The sequence below is a fragment of the Tribolium castaneum genome, chromosome 3, assembly GCF_031307605.1.
Source record: "Tribolium castaneum strain GA2 chromosome 3, icTriCast1.1, whole genome shotgun sequence".
Classification (NCBI taxonomy): domain Eukaryota; kingdom Metazoa; phylum Arthropoda; class Insecta; order Coleoptera; family Tenebrionidae; genus Tribolium; species Tribolium castaneum.
The window spans coordinates 14,385,243-14,406,703 of record NC_087396.1 but is presented as its reverse complement, the minus strand read 5'-3'; the positions used below and the strand labels follow the sequence as shown (position 1 = coordinate 14,406,703).

The window sequence follows — 21,461 nt, the reverse complement described above, 5'->3', positions numbered from 1 at the left end:
CGCAATTTTATAAAATTTATTTAACACGTTGTAATTATTAAGCGCCACGTCAAAACGGGACCGAATTGCGTTGCCGGATTTATTGAGGCACTCATTGTGATCGCTTCCTCAGCAGAAAATCCAAGCTTTCCGGCTCCACGATAAGTCAAGATGCGATAATTTCAATTGCAACCGGATTACCAAAGTCTTTTTACAACTTTCGATTCGGTACATAAGCCATGCCGAAACATGATCTAAAATTCCCTTTAGCAACTATGTAAAAGTCAGTACAGGAACAAGCAATCAAACAGCATTTTTTTATTCCCATTAAATAAATATTTCATTAATCCATAACATACCTTACCTTACCTTTTACTGATAAAAAATATGTTTTGTTCTTCCTACTATTGAAGCTCTGTATTAAATTTCATTTTAATTTTTACTTGGCGTGCTTTATTTCTTCTCCACTAAAGGCTACACAAATGTAGCTAACGTAGTTCGTTACGAACGCGCAATTTTGTTTAGTTATTTTTTATTTGTGTCCGTTTTATTACAAGAATGACTATCAGATAATATCAAGTAATTGCATAAATATTAACGATTTTATGAATCAATTGGTGATTGGATCAGTAATCCTCGAGGGAGGAAAGGTATTACATCCAACACGCATTTAAATTATGTAAACAAAAATTTAATTAAGACTGACCAATATTTAATATCTTTAAGCGCTGCTGGGAATATCAGAAGTCAATTAAATTCGTTTAGGAATTAATGGAATTCAAATACAGAAAACATTTTTACTGAATAACGGATTATTTGCATGAACTACAAAAATATGTAAATGTCCGGGATTACAGTTACAAATGAAACTACCACAAAAAAGTATAAATCCACTAACAACCTGTCGGAAGCTCAGTTATTACAAAGGAAAGATAAAGTAACGCAAATTATTCAGAATACCTTCATTTACACTTGAATCAGAGGTCAGGCTTACAAAGATAACTTGCTTTCAAAATACATGTTTAATTGCAGTTTTACTAAACCACAGTTCAAACAAAAAAACGGAGCTTTTTGGTTCGCTTTGAAAAACAATCAAACACACTAGTCAATCCAAAAGCTGTTCAAATATAGGAATTAATCTGTTAGACAGTTTGCAATCAATTTTAATAGCTAATAACTCCGCGAACTGTAACAACTTCTAAACTAAATTATTCAAAGCAATCTTGCACAAGCTAACAGGCGGCCAGTTCTGAAAAAAGACCCAACCAACCACTTATTCAAAGTGCATATAGAGAACAGCAACTCCTTGAAAGTTCTTCATCTCGTTAATTAGTCAGTATCCGTCTCTTCTTTTCCCGTATTAAACCGAAAATAATATTTCAAGGGAGAGTGAATGTCACTGCAGCGCTCCAAGAGACCGCAGATGTTATAAATATGAAATTATGAGCAGGCTGACTTAATTTAATTTCGAAAGTTCCAGCTCGTTTTTCCTTTTAGTCAAATCTGATACATTTCCTTCACCGAGCGGTGTTATTTCTTCATTACACAATTCGTACGTCGCAACTCCCTGGGCGCCCCTACGCTCAGCTTTATTTACTCTTCCTTTGCCATTTTTAAAACTACCCACTTCAACTAATACCTACTTCCTAGAATAAACTACACGAAAAGTTGGCAACTCAAACGCAAATCGTGACAAAGGACATATGACACACATTTCTACATAATGCCGGCTCCTGTGCCATTCATAAAGTGACGATGATTAAAACAAATTCAAAACATCGCTTTTTACACGGATTTGCATCGCAAGCGCCGACCCTTAAAATTTTCAGCGTGTGCACAAACAAATCGAATACTTTTATGTTGTCGCTTCTTGTGCTTGAATTCACCATAAAATTGTGCAAAAAATAAATAAAACATAAAAGACGTACTTTAAGTATCAATTTTATTTATCAAAACTCATGAACACAGGGAAAACATCAAGAACAATTAAATCTAATTAAAACGGAACAGTAGAACAAAAATTTTAATACTTATGGTTGCCCACCAAGTACAGTCGGAAGACGAATGTCTAGAGTAAAGCTTTGACTTCGTCGTAGAAAACCAAGACCAAAGCGGCCCCAGTGCCTCTCAGGACGTTGGAGAAAGCCCCTTTGAAGAAAGCAAGTGGTCCCTCGTTTTTCGTAATTTTTACCCAACAGTCTAGTGTATTTTTATACATCACGTCGTGTTTGGCTCTTCCCGACTGCATCATCATGCGCCTTCTTACCGTATCAAAAGGGTACGAAGTGATTCCCGATATTGTAGTCACCACCTGCGCTATTACGAACGAGAGGAGGAACGGCGTATTCTTGGGGTCGGGGAGCATCCCCTTCGCGGTGTCAAAAAACCCGAAGTACGACGCGCGATATATGATAATGCCTTGCACGGATACAAAAAACCCGCGGTATAACCCAATAAGTCCGTCGGTTTGGAATGTTTTCACTATGCAGTCAACCATCCCGGTGTAGTGGCGCTCCGCGAGGCTTTTGCCGACGTCGGCGCCAAGCCGCGTCCTGGCATAGTCCAGCGGATAGACAAAGCACAGAGAGGAGGCTCCGGCAGCCCCTCCCGAGGCCAAATTCGCGGCAAAGTAGCGCCAGAACTGCGTGTGCTTGTCGATGCCCTCCATGAAGATCTGCTTGTAGACGTCCTTGAACGCGAAGTTCAGAGCTTGCGTGGGGAAGTACCGCAGCACGTTGGCCAAATTACCGCGCCAATAGCTCAAAACGCCTGATCGGGGTTGAAAGTGTACAGATTCGATTGGAAATTTGCAGAATTCAATTACCTTGCTCTTTGGGAATGCGGATGAAGCAGTCCATCATGCCCTTGTAGCGCTTCTCTTCAGGGATCTGTTTGTTAGCATGCTGCACCTGAAGGATGAGCTTTACGCGCTCGATGGGAGCGACAGCAGTTTTAGCAATCGCTGCCGATATTCCACCGGCGAGGAAATCTTTCAGAAAACTTTCTTTCACCATATTTCTTTCTACACGAAGCCAATTTGGGGAGAATTCAATGTCAATTAAAATTTTGACAGAAATGACAGCATCCGTTGAACGACATCTGGCTGTGATAAAATTTATAACGCGCGTTACCTCCCTCTATTGTTCTTGTAACTGACTAGTTTAAATGACAAGGAACAGATTATAAGAGAATAACTTTGAATTAGTGTCGATCGCAGCTGGGATTTCCATTATATTAAAATATAATTACATTTGTTTAAGAGAAGAAGGCGCAAGGAAGTGAAACTACTGAGGAGCTTAAGTTATTTGCAACATTTAAGGGTGGGCCTCACTTGTAAAGTCAGCTTAATCGAATTGGCGCGCAGTTTAATTTCATTAAAACGGAAAAAATATAAGCAGCATGAAGGGTAAACAGTTTGATAGAAAAGCATAATACGATTTGTAGCAGTTACCTATTACCTAGCACAATTCTCATCTTTATCATACAGACTGAAACAAAAAGACAAAAACTAAAGAAGTACATGTAATATTCTAAAAGATACTGAAAAAATAAAAACCTTATCATTATTAGTTATTATTAATATTTTATATTATTTTATTATATGCATTACCATAAACCTATAACGTGATTCATAATCTGCGGCTTATGGACTATTTTATAACTTTTCCAGGGCTTTTCAGGCCAGAAAGCCAATGGAATATCATTTTCACTTTCTTCTGTATCTCTTCTTTTACTCAGAAAAGACTTTTCGTTCGATTAAAAAAAAATACACTGTCGTATAAACATACATACTTAACATACATACAACATTGCATACAGACTGGCTGTATACAAAATAGCGCATAAGCTCTCTGGTACGTTGTAGGAAAAGTTTCAGGAAACTCAAAAAACATGTAATAAAAAATTTATCATAATTTTTAACTAAATTATCAACACAAAACAGTTTGGTAAAATTGGCACCATTGTCAGTACTTGAATGTTTTTGACGTATTTTTTTTGCCAGATTAATTTTTCAACTTTCTGAATGTAAAAACAATTTTGAAAATTTATTGGTGATTATAATAAATAATTTTTCGTTTCGTTGACGTGGTAGAGGAAAGGAACTTTGTTTTATTCTTGGTTCCATCACTTATAAAAATGTTTAAAGAACTTATGGGAAAAAATCTCCACTTTACTCCGTAACACTGCTTAAGTAAGAATAATTGAGAGGGTGGCCCACGAGTAATAATGAGCCTGAAAAAGTTTTTGAAACAATCTACATTACATTTCATAGATAACTCGGATAGTAAAATACTTGGTTTATTACATTAAACACAGTGACCACACAGTACTTCACTTTACGTTCATCTTTTTTTCTCTCAAGACACCTTGATTAGGATGTGCTCTTCCGTTTACAATTTGGCGCCTTTACGTACTTTTACCTTTTGCCGCATTGTTTTCTTATTTCTGTCAGTTTTATGCTCCGCTTTACGTTTATACGTTTTCTCAACCTCTTATTTTTGCTTACGTATTGTTTCACTTACCTTTGCTACACTTTTTTTCATAGAAAAATTGTCACCTTGATCCGGGTTCGAACACCCGACCTCCTCCACCGAAAGTGGCGCTTATGCCACTAGGCCACCAGGGCCCCAAGTACTGACCGTCTTTTTCAGATATTTTAACACAAACTTTTTAAATAAACCAACATTACAAACTATATAAATGCAATAATTTACCTAAAACGCAAATACATTCAGTTCAGTAGTCGGCGAATTAGCTCGAGAAAACATTTTCTTCCACTTTTTTCAATTTAATTCTCTAATTTTTCACCAGATTTCATCAAAAGATACCGGGCATATAAGTTGATTCTACAATTTTGAAATTTATTTTATCTTTTTTGTTACTTTCAGCACGTTTTTGACCGAAAATGGACATAATTTCTCCAAAAATCATCAAATTTGTATATTTTCTAATCAAAAACAGTGGACGTACGCAAATCCTACTGGATTTGCAGTGGCCATGGTTTTCATTAACAATGTTTTTCGGGACTTTACTAAACAAACTCAGTTAACTAAAAATTTTTAGAGATAAATTAAATATTTTCTTTTAATTTTTTTATAATTTATGAAGTAAGTCATCTAAGAATTCAACGCTAAAGTTTGAAGTTATGTTTCACCCTTACGTTTATCTCTTTTTTTCTCAAAACAAAAGGTATTTTCTCTTTATTAGGATGTGCTCTTACGTTTACAATTTGGCGCCTTTACGCACTTTTACCTTTTGCCGCATTATTTTCTTATTTCTGTCAGTTTTATGCTCCGCTTTACTTTTATACGTCTTTGTGTTCTCTCAATCTCATATTTTTGTTTACGTGTTGTTTCACTTACCTTTTCTACACTTTTTTTCATAGAAAAATTGTTACACCTGATCCGGGTTCGAACCCGCGACCTCCCTCGTCGAAAGTGGCGCTTATACCACTGGGCCACCAAGCCCTAGGTACTGAGCGTCTTTTGCAAATATTTTAATACAATTTATTTACGTTTGACTAAATAATAAATTTAAATATGACTGATTTAAATTTGTCAAAAATACTCGTGGACCACTCTGTATACCTAACATGTGATTTTTATTACAAAACAACATCTTGTTGACTCAATAAATAACATTTCTGTGGTGCAACTGGATAGTAATTAATTAATTCATTAATGAATTAATTTTAATGAAAAGGAATAATTGTAACATTCTGAAAAAAATAACAGAGAGACCGTGTACATTCACTTCATAATATACTATTGTAAAAGCAAAAAGTTTATTTATAATCTAAATGTAATATCTACAATCTCTAAAAAAATAATGAACTTGTCAACACCTGTAATCTATTTAATATGAATGTTATTTACTTACAACCCCCACTCATAAAAAAATTTCATGTGTTTGGATTGGCCTGAAAATGCGAATGGAACAGATAAAATATTTAAAAAGGAGATTGTAGGTGTAACCTTTGATATTTGTTATGACGATCTATCAAATACCAGCTGTATAAAAAATTCATTAATCTTCGCCCTAGTCACGAGTAATTTTACGCTCACATTTTCGAAAGAGAATATTTTATTACGTCTTATGTAGGATTTAAAAAATTGTTACACAGTGATAGATGATACAAGTTTAAACTGTAAAGCATTGTTGGACAAATAATCACTCATATGCTGCAAATTTCCTCATCCAAGCTTTTTTTAATCGATTTATAGTCTTTCGCGAATAGCAAACGTGCGAAATGATAATAGATAATATTATCTTTATTAATGGAGTAAGACAAACATTATCTTTGCTTTGGACGGACGTTGTTTCTGCATGAAATATGAGTTTGTAATAGTTGTCTAAGCAGATTTCAGTTTGAAAAATTGAAAGCAAGCATTCACCTCAAAATGTGCTTCTAGTTCTGCACTTAATATTACTTAGGGAAAATTAAATAAATGGGAAAGTTAATAAATTAAAACCGCAACACTCAGTCGAGTTAATAAACTGATGATAAATTCTTGTTGAATAGTTAGCAACAAGCAAGCCCGCGGTTCTTTAATATGCGCGGTCGGATGGAGGGTAAACATTATTTTAATCATCTTTAAAAGCGCGCAATGTCAACTAACAATAAGTAAAACGTATAGCCAGTTTCTTCGTGTCTTCTAACGATATTAAAATTCCTCAAAGTTTCAACAATTCCACGAAATAAATTTCACCACAGGAAAATACGTAGTTTATTATATTCGCAAATAGCGTGCACCTTATCGGTGCATCAGTCTCTTTATATTAAATGAAATAATTGCATCCTCTACAAATAGAGAGTTTTAATACCACGTTATACTCATGAAATGTTATAATTACGAAGGAATCCTGACACGCCACCCTGTTACCGTTTTCACGACGTCGGCACAGGAATGCGACCGGCAAATTAATACTACCAGCACAATATTGATCTAATATTTCGGGCCGAATAGTTCTTTGAATCCCACCCAATTAAGAGAGCTTGTTTGGATACTCCATTGTCGAGACTCTCGGCGCTAACTTTGTGCTCATTCCAGATCCCCCCAAAGTGGAGCTTCACCTGGGCAGCACCCTCAACCCCGAAGACATCAAAGAAGGCGACGACGTGTACTTCGAGTGCATCATCAAAGCCAACCCCAAGCAGCACAAGATCACCTGGTTCCACGACGTAAGTGGGGTTTGTGTGACTTGAATACAGGGCGTCCAAAGAAACGTTGTCTGTCTTTGGGCGCTATGTCGGACTAATTGCCTGGCGTGCTGTGGTCCTGAGAGTCCGTGTCGGGAGCGCAGATTTCGCGCGAGCTGCCCAAAAAGGGCAGCTGTGTTAATTAAGCGCAGGACGGACGAAGCCGCAGCGTTTCCACGCGTTTTAATTTTTATTAGTTTGTCCCTAACGGCCGGCCTGTCTTACTCCTATTGCTCCTCTGAAGGTAATCAGTTTAATTGTTTTCATACGCCCGATTCGGACGAGAAAGTTAATCCCACTCTGGGGCGGCGATAGCAACCTGGGTCTGCCAGCAAATGGCGCTCCAACAACGAGGATTTCGCTTTAATCTTTTTGTTTGCTTCGACGAATAAAGGGAAAGAGTCGGCTCTTGTTCGAGTCGAGATTTTTGACAAAACTTTCGGAGCATTAATTACTGGCGAAATTTTTAAAAATAATAATGTGAACGTCTGGTTTAATTAAGTCGCAAACGCAAACTCCTAAAATATAAAAAACTGTGAAAACACTTGCTGGAAATGTGCCAAATTGCCATCATATGGAGTCAAGTGTCGCAAAAAAGGAACAACTCAAAATACGTGCTTGTGGAGAAAAATTCAAATACGTACTACATTTTTTACTAGTTGAAACATTTTCGAATCGGATTGCGGTGCACTCACTTCAACAGCACACAAGAGATGCAGTATCTGGTGGCTTGCTTGTTTTATTTTGCTCAAATAGAGGTTTGCATTCTTGAAAATAGACAAATGTCGCACTATTTGCAGCTTTTTGTATTAAAGTGTTTTCCATGTGAGTTTAGAACAATATTCAAACTGTTTCTGCAATAGCAGGGCTTCAGGCGTATTTCTTGGTCCTACAAGTTATATAAAAAAAATACACTGCGATAGGATTCTTTTTCAGTTGATTTTTTTAATTAAAAAAATAATAATTCTGAAGTAATTATTTCAGAAGCAATTAATATTTTCGCAAAGTAAATAGAAATTTGTGCAAAGTTAAAAAAAATGAAATATACGGGGACAAAAATGACGCGCAGATTCATTACTAAGAATGTAATACAGGGTGACTTACGAATGCGTAATCGGTCTATAAATTTTTTATTATTTGAAATATTGCCATCCCGTTTCCATTATTCGATAGATTGACTTAAAGTTCACAAAATAAAAATATTTTATTATACACAGGGTGTTGTTTACAGGCTGGTAAACCAAAGTTATATTTTTTTAAATGGAACACTCTATATATGTTTGTATATTTGGATTCTACGCAAAGAAATAACGTAACTTTTTATAAACTATTACGAGTCTTTCTTTTAATTTCGCAATTATTCACCTTTTTGTTATAAAAATTACCAATATTTGAAAAATCACTGCGAAGTCGCCTATGAATATTTTCCGATAAATAGTCGACTTTTAGTTAATGCAAAAAGTTGAATAATTTTTTTTTCAAACGGAACTCCATGTTTTTTTTTATGTATCGATAGCATTTTTGATAAGCTTTCTAATGGTATGAACTTTGCGTAGCAAATTTAAAATATTTTTTTAAATATTTTAAAAAAAGAATATTTAAGAAAATTTATTATCCTAGAATCTAATCTAGAATCAAATGGTAATTTATTTTTTGATATGTACTAATGTGACTAATTACATTAGTAATCTAATTATAACCTGATTCATAAATAAATTTAATTCATTAAGAATTAATAATAAAATAAATAAAAAAAGAAAAAAACATTAAGAAATATTTAAAATTTGCTATACAAACCACATATCTCATTAAAAAGCTTATAAAAAATGCTATCGATACGTGTAAAACATACATGGTGTTTAATTCAAAAAAAAAAAATTATTAATTTTTTTGCGTTTTGGCACACCCTGTACATTATCTGCGTATTTTAAGTAAAAGTCGACTAATGCTAAAACTACAGGGTATTTTAAGTTTTTCTGTTGCAAATTTGTCGTAAAATGTTCATAGGGGACATAGCAGCGATTTAATTTTTTTTTATAACAAAAAGATGAATAATATTGAAACGAAAAGACTTATAATAGTTACATTATTTTTTCGTGTTGAATCCAAATATTCAAAAATATATAAGGTATTCCATTTAAAAAAATACAACACCTTGTGTAAAAATATTTCTAGTTTGTGGACTTTAAGTCGGTTTATTGGATAATGAAAGCGGCATGGCAATATTTTAAATAATAAAAAATTTATAGACCGATTACGCACCTATGGGTCACAAGTATGTTTGTATTACGCTGATTAAATTTGGAGTGAGTTTTATTTTTTAATCTGAAAATCCGTATTCATTTATTCAGTGTACTAATAACAAATTTGCTTTAAAACTTTTAAAGAAAAATGTTTTGCTCTAATTATGATTTTCGTAATTAGCTCCCCGTTTGGTGCAACGCCAAAGTTTGATTAACTTTTTAAAATGCGTTGCCAATAAAGATAATCCTATTAGAGTGGTAATAAAAATCGCATAAAACTGTGTCTCCACCTTCGAGTTATTTAAAAATAGATTAAGCGTCCTCTTTTATTATCTCCTCAAATATTTGCGAGAGCTGCCTTGGGGTGAAATTAGTAATTGTAGAGCTAGCATTCGCAGAGGAACAAAAAGTGAAGTAGAAAAAATTTATTGATGGCTATTTATGTCCTGAAAAAGAAATTAATTACAGGCAAAAAGAAGTTTGGAATGAAAGAAACGGCGAAAAAATTAAGTAAAGCAATGTGAAAGAAGTTAATCTAAGAGTGATTAGTCCGTCCTCCGACCGACAAACTTCATACATAACGAAAGTTCTCGAAGCATTTATATCTCAACGTGGAGTTACGACAGTTTGACCAACATTCGTTTCTTTAATTCACGACCCCAGGCCTCCGTCCTTTTCCTTCTTAGCTTTCGAACGGTCGAAATCAGAAGTTTGTTTAGGATATTAAAAATAAATAAACAAACTTTTCGGCCAGAATGGTACCGTTACCGGAACACGGAGCAAAAGGGACGGCAATAAGATTTAATGCCTGGACAGCGGTAATTTAACCCTGCGTCCCCCCCTTGGGACGCATATCTTCGGATCGTGGTGGGCCACTTTTTCAGGATTTCGAGTGCCATAATTCGCGTTTAACCGCATCTTCCTTAGATACACATTTGATAGGGTTTATTTCGCCCCAAGGATGCGCCTCATAAGCAATAATTGGAGATTCTTTATGAACCATAAAAGGCGGATTACACGCAATCTTTATATCAAAGCAGTAAAAACGGCATTGGAAAACAGGAGCATTGACGCCTCCGCTTTAAGAATTAATTCCATGCTAAAATACCGCCCAGGGTGACTATCAACGATTTTTGTCGTCACTCGGCCCTTTATTACTCATATCTCGAGTTTCTGCGCGATATAATTTGACTCGTAATTGAAAACGGCTACTTAGTGTCGGAGGGCTACTCTGACCGGGACTCGTAAAAAGCTACATTTGCAGTCTCACGTCTTTGATATTGCTCTCACGAGAGTAAAATTACCAGCAAAGGATCGAGTACCTGTGACCTGTGATGCAGAATTTTATGCGCCATGAAATCAACATCATTTACAAAGTGACACCACTTTATACGAGTGTCGTTTAAAAATTAATAAAGGGAAACCGTGACTAAACAAACACTTGGTTTTGAAAGGAAAACCGATTAATTTTTTCTACCTAAGCAGCTGCGAAAAGGGGATATTAATCTAACCGGTAATAATTTCTAAAGTCACAACATAATTTCGCAATCCCTGAAGTCCAATAGTCTTAAATTGGTTCGAAAGTTACTAGAGTTGGTTAATTTACTATTGGAACCACGGGAGAATTCCGTTTTAGACTTATCTCGGCCAGCTTTCGTTTTGATAAAGATTTTAATTGTTTAACAATTCTTAATAAAGTAAAAACCGTAGTAAATAAATCAGTAAATTAGTTTTTGTCAAAAATGAATTGATGAATTAGTGATAAAATTAGAATTTACGATTTGTGATTTTTTAAAACACGTGACAAAATATAAATGGGTTGAAATTGTTTTTATTCTGACAAGTGGTGATGAGAATCGATCTGTGAGCGAGGTTTATGATTAACGGTCAACAAGGGAAAAGAATTTTCTAGCGAAAGCTATTCACTCGGTTATTTGTCATGTTATAGAAGTGAAATAGAAAGCGATATTTTGTTAAAAAGTATTGTTTATTGACAATTAAGACTTTCGCTACATTTTCAAAGATGTTCTAACATTTAACAAAACAGATTGATGATTTTACTAATAATAGTAATAATGCAAGTTATTTCAATTGTACACTTAACTTTTTTGTACTCTATGCCACCAGTTTTATTATTTTAATTAATCAATTGCCATTTCAGCAATAATGGTACCTGACCTTAAATTTTTTTAAAGTTTCAAAAATAAAGCTAAGATTCGTTCAAAATACACGATTCGGTCTCTATTTACCAATAATATATTTTGTGACAAATGAGTTTTTTTTTGTTGTGGGTTCAAAATGAGAGAGAAGAATAATCATTTAAAATGAAACAATTTATTGGATTCTAAAATTTACAAACATTGCCTTATAAGCGTTATTATAAAATAAAAAAGTGTTAACAGCTGGTAGTTTAGAAAATGGAAATCAGTAAGTAAATTGATTAGTAATATTACTTTTTAATCTTTGTAACATTTGCTGTCCCGTCCGTTATTGCAATTATATAAATGTTATTATTTCTTACGTAGTTGAACAAGACCAATAATTTTTAATGGGTAGTATTAAAGCAATCAGTATTAAATTTGATTTTGATCAGTAAAAAATAATATATGATTAGTATTTAATTATTGAATTTAATTTAATTATTATTTTAATTATAATCAATATTAATTATTATATTATTTAATTATTTATTTAATTATTTTATTAAAATTTGCCCAGTAAAAAAGTCGAATATGCACAGTATCTAGTTTCATTTTGCACAGTTTAAATAATAAACGCTCAGTAGCTAGCTTGCAGGCTGGGACTTCGCCCCAGCTCTCTAGTTTTGAGATGCCATTATTTATTGTGTATTTATTATTTCTACCTTGCATCTATCATTTTTACTGTGCATTTATTATTTTTACTGATCAAAAATACTTGTTTAAATAAAATATTATGCACTTAATTTGTACCAATTTTTAATTTCCGCTGTCTAATTGTGATATAGTTAAAGTTGTTAATAATTCAAACCTGTCTAAATACATTTTCTAGAGTTATTTTCATACACAAGATTTTTTGTCCCATCCGTCATGTGTAAATAAAAACTAAATTAATCTGAAGTCGTTTCATATCACCTTATTTTTCGGTTTCGTGGTTTTAAAAGTTTTAACAGAATCCAGCTTTTAGTTCAAAAAGAATTGTTAGACTTAGTGCCATTTAAATTATTAGAATTTTAAAACGATTGTTTAATAATAAAATGTGAAGTCTTTTATTTCCCATTCGTTCTCAGTTTGTATTTCTTTTTCCTGCTTGTATTTCACATTTTACAAATGTGGCTCTAATTATAGGTTGCAAAAAGTTTTACTGATACTAAGTTTCTATAAAGAAAAATTCACTTCTGCTGATACAGCAGATAAAAACTGAAAATAAGGGCACTCTCTATTTATTTATTTTAACCTTAATATGCAATGGCTGAAACATTTTTTAATGACCTGTCCTGCCCTGGCCTCTTCCAATCCTTTATCCAATACAATCTCTAAAATTGAAGAAACATTTTTTCTGAGGTATTTTTTAATTTATTTAATACATTATGGAATATTATGGAATTATGTATAAATTTATTATTTGTACCGATTGAAGATAATTTTTATTAACATAAGAGGTATGTGTTTTTTCAGTGGAAAACTTTCTTTTTATCAGCGAAGTTGTATGCAGTTCCGCGAAAGTGTGATAAAAAATCTATATTTTATAAAATAATGTTGGGCGGAGTAGTCCAACGGAAAAAATAAAATTTAATTTATTACATCCAGCGCGAATAGCGGCACCAAACTATCTGATAGTAAATAACATTAACCAGCACCGACAAAGCCATTTATTAAAATGGTGACATTTTAGCAAGGCAATGAAGCGAGTCTAACACGGAGTACAAGTGCACACAAGTTCGTATAAGTCGCATTAACTCTTATGAAAATAATGTAATTTAGTGCTAGGACCCGTATCCCGTAGTTAATTTACATTAAGGCATAACAATGCTGAGACAACTAATTATTAGAGCTTCTTCATTTCCGAATGAAATTAGTTGCACTGTCCACGCTCGTAAATCCTTTCGGGGGCGACGCCGACGGCCGTTAAAAGCCCATCCACGTGCCCTCGCCAAAACGAAACGTCAACAAATTAGTCGAGATGTTCATTGGGCCGTTAGCGTCTCTTATCACTCGGAGATAATCGCGTAAACGGCGGTTAAATTTCCAGTTTGTGGCGCGATTCTACGCTGGCCATCCTTATTTCAGATTCAGGTTACTCTGATAGATGGCAAATGTCAAAAAGTGGCGTGTGCTGCATGTAAAATAAACTAAAACAGACATCGGCGCCAAGAATAAACGACGTGCCATAGATAACAAGGAGCCCTGATATATTTGTACAGCTGGCAACAGATAAAGGTGCACAATAGTGTTAACTTGCCCGTCTATCAAGCGGCAGAACTTCTTCGGAGCAAATCAAAATTAATTCGCTAATTAAGTAAATATGCTAGCAATGCCTGTAAAGTTTTATGGAGCTAAAAACGCGCCAACTCTGTGTTAGGGGGGCATTTATATGGAAATATCTGTACAATCTGTCGCAGCTTCCGAGCGCCACCCTCGGCGGTACCCCTTTTACAGTCTAATAAATTATCATTTAGCTCTCACAACCGCGGCTTATATTCTCGTTCTGGTCTAATGAGTGATGCATAAATGATAAAGTTTTCTTCCCGCTTGTATGCCGCTCACAAAATGTGTAATGTATTAATGTCGTTGTTGGTATTTCTGAATTATTCATACGATCGTTTACAACTCATCTCAAATGTGGAGCAGCCACTATCAAATTAGTTTTTTTAATGTCTAATTAAGCTGGCATGGGGCTCTATTATCATTCGCTGCAGGTGATGAGGACACGGAGCTTCACAAGTGGGCCATTTGCGAGACAAGGGGCGTATGAGATGGCTGTTTGCCCTTATGGAAAATTCGAGACAGACAGCAGTGTCCTATCTCGACGAGGGGATGTCGACGATAATCACAAATCTGAATTTAATTTTCTAGAGTTTTTGTCGGCGGCAATTCGCTTGATAATACAACAGAAGTTTCTTTAATGCATTTTGTTGGATTTGATTTTGTTTCTCATTATCAAAATTATACAACAAAGCACAAGCCGAGCTAACTTGTCGTGAGCTGGGTGGAGTTTAATGTCAAACGAAACAGCTCTGCTTGCACTAAATTATTTCTGACTTGCATTTTACCTGAAATAATGTCCTCTGCAATGTAGTTATTAAATCGCACTGTAAAAGGACGAAAATTCTGTGGAGCTAACGGAGATTTAGAAAATTTAATATCTGACTCTAAATTAGAGGTCAAGGAAAATCATCTAATAATGTGTGTAAGGTACTTAAACTGGGCATTGCAAAGTACAGTCCAACAAAGTGAAAATGACGCGACAATAAACGAGCCCCTGCTGATGAGGAGGTCGGCATTTAAAATCGCAACCAGGCAGAGTCGCAAATTAATGGACTTTAAACTAAAGAGTTTCAAGATAAATTCCTCTAGGAGCCGATTTACAGAAAACAAAATTCAGTTTTAATTTAATACTTAATTTATTATTAATTAATTAATAATAATTTAAAATAATCATTGGTTGAAGTCTTTTACTTCTGTTACAAATATTTTTTTGATATTTGTAACACTAAATTAAGTAAAAAAAGTAAAAACCATTTTATAACTAATATCATGAAAATAAATTGATAATTATTATTATTGATATAATACTTTTTTTATTAACCGTTTTGCAAAATTAAGAGCCGATTTAGAAAAAGTTTTAATGGCAATTCATTAAAATTCGCGATTAACTTGACGTTTCCCAAAGCTAAATAAATGGCAACTTGATTCGAATTAAATCTGATTTAAATAAATTTTAATTTCGTTTTCTGTTTAAAGAATGAAACCACTGGCGATAAGGCACACCTTATTCTCACAAATAAACAATTTTTTTAATGTATCTTGTTTTACATAAAATCAAGTTTAGAGGAAGCCCATTTTGTAAAAAAATTGTAATTAAATTTATTTGGAACCACAATTAAAAAAATTATTAAATTAGTAATGATTTGTTTTTTCGTCATTTTCATAATTAATGCAAAATGTTCTTCTTCTTTTTCTTTTTTCAACTTGACGTTTGTCAGTGGAAAATAAATGGCAACTTAATTCGAATTAGTTTAATTCTAAATTAAATTTTAACTTTACTTTCTGTAAACCGGCTCTTAAAGGAGTTTATCTTGAAATTACGTTTAGTTTGAAATCCGATAATTTGCGACCCTGTCTGGTTGCGGTTAGAAGGATCGGCCTCTTCAGCAGAGGCTGGTTTATTGTGGCGTCATTTTCACTTTGTTCAACTGTACTATTGTATATATTAAATGCACTAATACACTGAGATTGTATTATTTTTTCATAACGTTTGCACTAGCAAATAATAAAATTGATACCACATTCGACCAAATTAAATTGTACTTTAGGTACTTTTTTAATTTGTGTTGTTGATAATATGGGTCTTAAAGAGCCTCTTCATCTCAGTAATTTAGTAGAGCAGGAGTTTTGTCAAGTCACTTATTCGCCGTTAATTTGGAGGAATGTAGTGACACACATAAAATGTTATATCAAGGATATCTTAATCCCGTTCCTTCGACTGTTGAGAGGCGGGAAGTCGTCGCTTTGTTTAATGAAACAGTGCACTTCAATATTCATGAAAATGGAACGTTATGTACTAATTTAGCAAATTTACAACACTTCTCGCAGTTATCAAAGTCATCGTTTTAATGGGTGCTGAGTCGAAATTAATTTTTGATGAAGGCAAATTATTATTTTTGATTTATGGTGTTCCACATAAAGTTCTCGCGTACTCAGGCCAATTAATTTGAATCGAGGGGAAAAAGTTTGTATTGAGTTTTAATGAAAACAACGATTAATCAATTTGGCCGTTTTATGAAGTGGTATATTAGGCGATTTCGCAGCGGGAACACCCTGTATGCGGGCTCCTCAAGCGGCGTGGGGCCGTAGATCGCAACAAAGTGTTGTGTAAACATACATTCCGATATCGAACCCCAAACGGGTCGTTACTTTGATACGGCATGGCGTGAAGGAAATATAACGCCCTAACAGTGAAATAAAGAGCGAGTGATGTTGGCGGAATAGAAAATGCACTTCTTCCAGCACGATACCCTTTTGCAATCTAATTCCGGCCGGAGGTTCAGCACGCCGCGATAAATCTCCCGGATATTTTCCCATCGAAACGTATCCATTCCGTATTCAAATTAATCGAGGCATGGCCCGAACTCGGCCCTAATGAATTGCTTATTACTCTCGGACCAACCCTCGACTTAATAATGACTAATAGATGGTGTATCAACAGGGCACGCTGGTGAGTCAGAACATGTCATCGGGCGTGATCATCAGCACACACAGCCTGGTCCTGCAGAGGGTCACGAGGTGGCAGAGCGGCGCCTACACCTGCTTGGCGGCCAACCCCCGCGGGGAGAACGTCAGCAATCCTGTCATGCTAAGGGTTAGATGTAAGTACGAGTGATTTATTAACCGCGACGAGGACGACTGCCTAGCGCTAATACTTGCAACGCAATTAATTTTCCGGGGATTTTTCGTGCTTTTTGCGTGCCACGTCGACGTGTTTCCCGACAGGGGAATGAAATGAAATTAAATCACAAATTATTTAATTACCCGTTATATACAGGTAACAACGAACACAATTATCCACACTTTTGCACACATTTTAACGTCTCAAACGCTTGTGCACTCATTTTTACGTAATTATCGTCGAAACTGATTGTAAAAAATTAAACAATTTTGGCGTGTTTATAAGCAGATCTAATGATTAAATTAAGTTGTGAACAAACTGGGTAATCAAATCTTAAAAGCGGAACAAATCCATTGTAAAGAGCGAACAATGTGAAATTATTTACTCTATCTTGCTTTGGTAGCTGTTTTCAAGTGGCGTTAAATACGAAATTTCAATTGTAAAAGGTCACATATAACATGTTCAAAACAGATAACACAAAATTAATAACGAAATTATTGACATCAGTAGTCTTTCCACTCCAAATACTTTATTGTATGTGGAATAAACTCATATATCTAAATATTTGAACTCTTTCATACAAAACAATAGTGCAATTACGTATTTACGCCACTTATAGCATGCATGGTGTTTGATCTTTTTAATTAGTGCAGCCGGAAAATAAACACTGGAAATAAAAATGCTAGTTGCGAGAGTTGGATAATTACACTTTTTAACTGCCTGTATAAGTGCTTCGATTTGAATAATGTGCACACAACCAGTATCTACGGACAGATTGTTTTCAAACAAATTACCAATTTAATATTGTTTAATCATATGTTTTACAATAATTTACAAAATAACTTAAAAAGTTCTAAATTGAACAGGTATTTACTTGTTGAAAAATGGTGGATGCGCCGGGCTAATCAATGTTTTAGCTTAAAACAACGAAGTTTTGAGTGTTCTTAAGACAGATAGCTGTTACTTTATTATTCACGGCAGAGCAAAAGTATTGTCATACTTTAGTTATGCCATAATTTCTAAAAATGGCGTCAAATCTTATGTTGTTTAAAAATTGAGAATTTATTGTCAGTAGGCAATACCTACACACCTGAAGAACGCGGAAATATTGTTATACCTCATGTTTGACCAATTTCCATTGAAAAAAAAATCAGAAATTTGCAGTCAGATTTCATAATGTCGAAAACGCTAGAATTCTGGAGTTGGTCAAGTGACCGATATTATTTTTTCAACTTAACGTCATTAATTTTACACTTTTTCATAATCTTTCCAAGAAAACAGAACACATTTACATTACTTTTACCCTACCTTATGGTAACCTACATGTTGAAAAATGGTGGATGCGCTGGGAAAATTAACTATTTTTTACATTAAAACAATAATATTCTGAGTTTTTTTAAAAAGGGTAACTGTTAGTTTATTTTTTTAGTACGTGTCTCATTGATTTTCAAAGAAATAATTATTATGGTGAGTCGTATTTATGTGGTTAAAAAAATTGTGAAGCACCTGCAAATTACTAATTTAATATTGTTTAATCATAAGTTTTACAATGTTATTTCCAAAATAACTTGAAAAGTTTTAAATTAAAAAGCGCATCATTTGTATTTACTTGTTGAAAAATGGTGGATGCGCCGGGATAATCAATGTTTTAGCTTAAAACAACAAATCTTTGAGTTTTCTTGAAACGGGTGGCTGTTACTTTACTATACACGGTAGGGCAAAAGTAATGTCATAGTTTGATTGTGCCATAATATTTACAAATGGCATCAAATCTCATTGTACTTTGATGCTCATGTTGTTAAAAGATAGAGAATTTATTGTCAGTAAGCAATACCTACACACCTGAAGACCGCGGAAATATTGTTATACCTCTTGTTTGACCAATTTCCGGTCGTGTGACGATGAACTGGCGATCAGATCGCTAGATCTGACGACTCCAAACTTTTCCCTTTGGGCTTTTTGAAATCTCACTTTTGTCACAACAAACCACAACCATGCAAGTATTAAAAGGAATTATTGAAAAAAAATTACAAATTTGCAGTCAGATTTTATAATGTCGTAAAACGCTCGAATTCTGGAGATGGTCATGTGACCGATATTATTTTTTTAATTTAATGTCATCAATTTTACACTTATTTATAATGTTTCTAAGAAAACAGAACACATTTATTTGTATTTTTTAACAATATGCCAACCAATTTACATTACTTTTACCCCACCTTATAGTTACCTACATGTTGAAAAATGGTGGATGCGCCGGGAAAATTAATATTTTTTTTTACATTAAAACAATAATATTCTGAGTTTTCTCAATAAGGGTAACTGTTAGTTTATTTTATTAGTACGTGTCTAATTGGTTTTCAAGGAAATAATTATTATGGTAAGTCGTATTTATTCGTAATAAAAACAAAAAATTTTTACGAGTTGTTTTAATCGGGGTCTTTCAAATGGCAGCAGAAGGGTGTTCAAGAAACCATCTGGTTAAAGGGAATGACCGAATGTGATTGTGACGCGTGGTGCGGAATATGCAATGTGTACAAATGAGGTGACCTGCAGTAGGGCTTAACGACCACAACTTGTAATCCCTGTGCGACCAGCTTAAGCGGGTCTAGTCAGATTGACATGTGAACCCTAGGGAACAACCACCAATGACGCAACTTTCTGTCACGACGTGAATTATCTTAAGTGTACGTGGTTGCTCTAAAAAGTGTGTAGATTTTTTCCCACTGTCGGATTCAACTTCGACATTTCCTCGTGTGACCTTTGTGTAGTGAAATATTTAAAGTTCGCGTGACTTTCAACATAAACTTAATAAAACGTACGATTTTTCCAAACGTTTTTATTACGGAATTTGTGTCAGAGTTTCACTTTTGTTCGGGAAAAAATCAAAGGGTAAACACGAATTTCAATTCGTGATTACGCCAATTTGTTAAATGAGAGTCGGAAATTGGAAGTGGAAGTGCACGAAGTGCACGCCGAGTTTTCCATCCAGGCGTGTGCACAATTAAATCATAAATACCAGCAAGTATTCCATCTTCGGAATCGAACGTCATCGATTGTTGAATCGCATTAGCCTAATATCGGCAATCTAATGAAGCCTGCAGTTGGCTGCTACCTCGCTCATGATTAATTCAGTCCCCGGGGGGCGGTCTTTGACGCCGCACTCTTGCGTCTGACTTATACGGCGCATAGATCTCCACTTTCAATTCGAGAGGTTGCAGAAATGACACGAGCCCTGCCGTTGATGGCACAAATTACAATTTCCACCAAAGACCCGCCGAACTCGTACAGGCCAAGACCACACAGTATAAACAATGCAGAAAATATAAATACAATAAATAATAAAGAGAAAGCACACAAGCAAAACTGTTTTTTTTTTGTTTAATTTTTTCAAGTAATGTACGACGTATTCACGATAACGGGACAGAATAAAAATAAAAAATCCCTACACAAGGGCGCCAAAGTGAATCTGCCTATTCAGCTGATAGGTAGCTAGTTTCCGCCGGAATGCGGGCCTAAAACGAGTCGAGTGATGTATTATGCGGACATGCATCCAGTCGAACAGGTGTCCAAGAACGGCGTAATGCACTCGCCCGCATTTATAGCACGTACGTGCTGCAACGCAAATATGCATTTAATTGCATGCCGCATTAATCTAATACGCGACACAGGCATTCCAAGATGCGCGATTTTGGCCACATCGACGATAAATTCGATGCCGTATGCTGCTCCGAATTCGAACTCGACGTCGACGAAATATTATTTACGAGGCGGTTCGATCGGATAAATTAAACGAGGAATTCGTACGAGCTGTCTTTTCTAGATTATGGAAACCCTGCAATGCCGCACAAAGCTCTATCACTTTACACACTTCAAAACGCTGCCAACAAAATCGATGCTTTTTTGCAACCAACATGTTGAACTGTTTTTCTGCCGGTGCTTTGTAACGTTATATTTATAATAATCCAATTACTTCAAACAACCAAAGTGGAGCTTTAGGGGATTTGAAACAATTGGAATGACATTAAGAAACAAAAGTATCGTTTTTAATATACAACAGTGTGACAACAGTGTGATTCGATTTTGTAATACTTACGGGCTTATTTTGTAACTTTATCGTTATTTTATCGAGATCGGTATTTAACGAGAATCGCTATGTGAGAATATCGATCAGATAACGATTTTTGAGAGAAAGCTGATTTTGTAACTGTGATCGATGTTTTTCCATAACGATCTAAAAAATGACGACACAGTCAAAAAAAATTTTAAATGGGTAGTACATTTTTAAATAATTTCTCTAGTAACAATATTTATTTTTTACAAAAATGACAAACTAGCCAATGTACCTTCAAAATGCTCAATTCATTAAAGAAACGCAACGGAAAAACCACGAGAGCACAGTTTAGTATTTATCTTGTTTTATTATTGGACCAACATGAAGTATTCGCACA

At 34.7% G+C, this 21,461-nt stretch overlaps 2 protein-coding genes across 5 annotated transcripts in view; one reads left to right on the top strand and one right to left on the bottom strand.

The window, feature by feature from the left end:
• LOC664460 (hemicentin-2) overlaps nt 1-21,461 on the top strand; it is a 229,093-nt gene that overhangs the window by 194,963 nt on the left and 12,669 nt on the right. For all 4 annotated transcript variants that reach the window (XM_064355823.1, XM_008197721.3, XM_064355822.1 and 1 more), the window contains exons 8-9: nt 7,032-7,162; nt 16,831-16,990. In XM_064355823.1, the coding sequence (XP_064211893.1) occupies nt 7,032-7,162; nt 16,831-16,990 (291 nt within the window). The remainder of the gene's footprint in view (nt 1-7,031; nt 7,163-16,830; nt 16,991-21,461) is intronic.
• Nucleotides 1,905-3,087, bottom strand: LOC103313716 (ADP,ATP carrier protein 1). Its single transcript, XM_008197720.3, has 2 exons — nt 2,804-3,087; nt 1,905-2,748 (listed from the first exon to the last, which is right to left on the bottom strand). The coding sequence occupies exons 1-2, from the start codon at nt 2,991-2,993 to the stop codon at nt 2,048-2,050; spliced, it is 891 nt and encodes a 296-aa protein (XP_008195942.1). The 5' UTR covers nt 2,994-3,087; the 3' UTR covers nt 1,905-2,047.

What these genes read in the sequence shown, in the direction of transcription:
- LOC103313716 (XM_008197720.3), bottom strand. Translation starts at nt 2,993, where the DNA reads ATGGTGAAAGAAAGTTTTCTGAAAGATTTCCTCGCCGGTGGAATATCG. An exon ending in CCGCATTCCCAAAGAGCAAG is followed by an intron (nt 2,749 to 2,803) that starts GTAATTGAATTC and finishes AACCCCGATCAG; the next exon opens with GCGTTTTGAGCTATTGGCGC.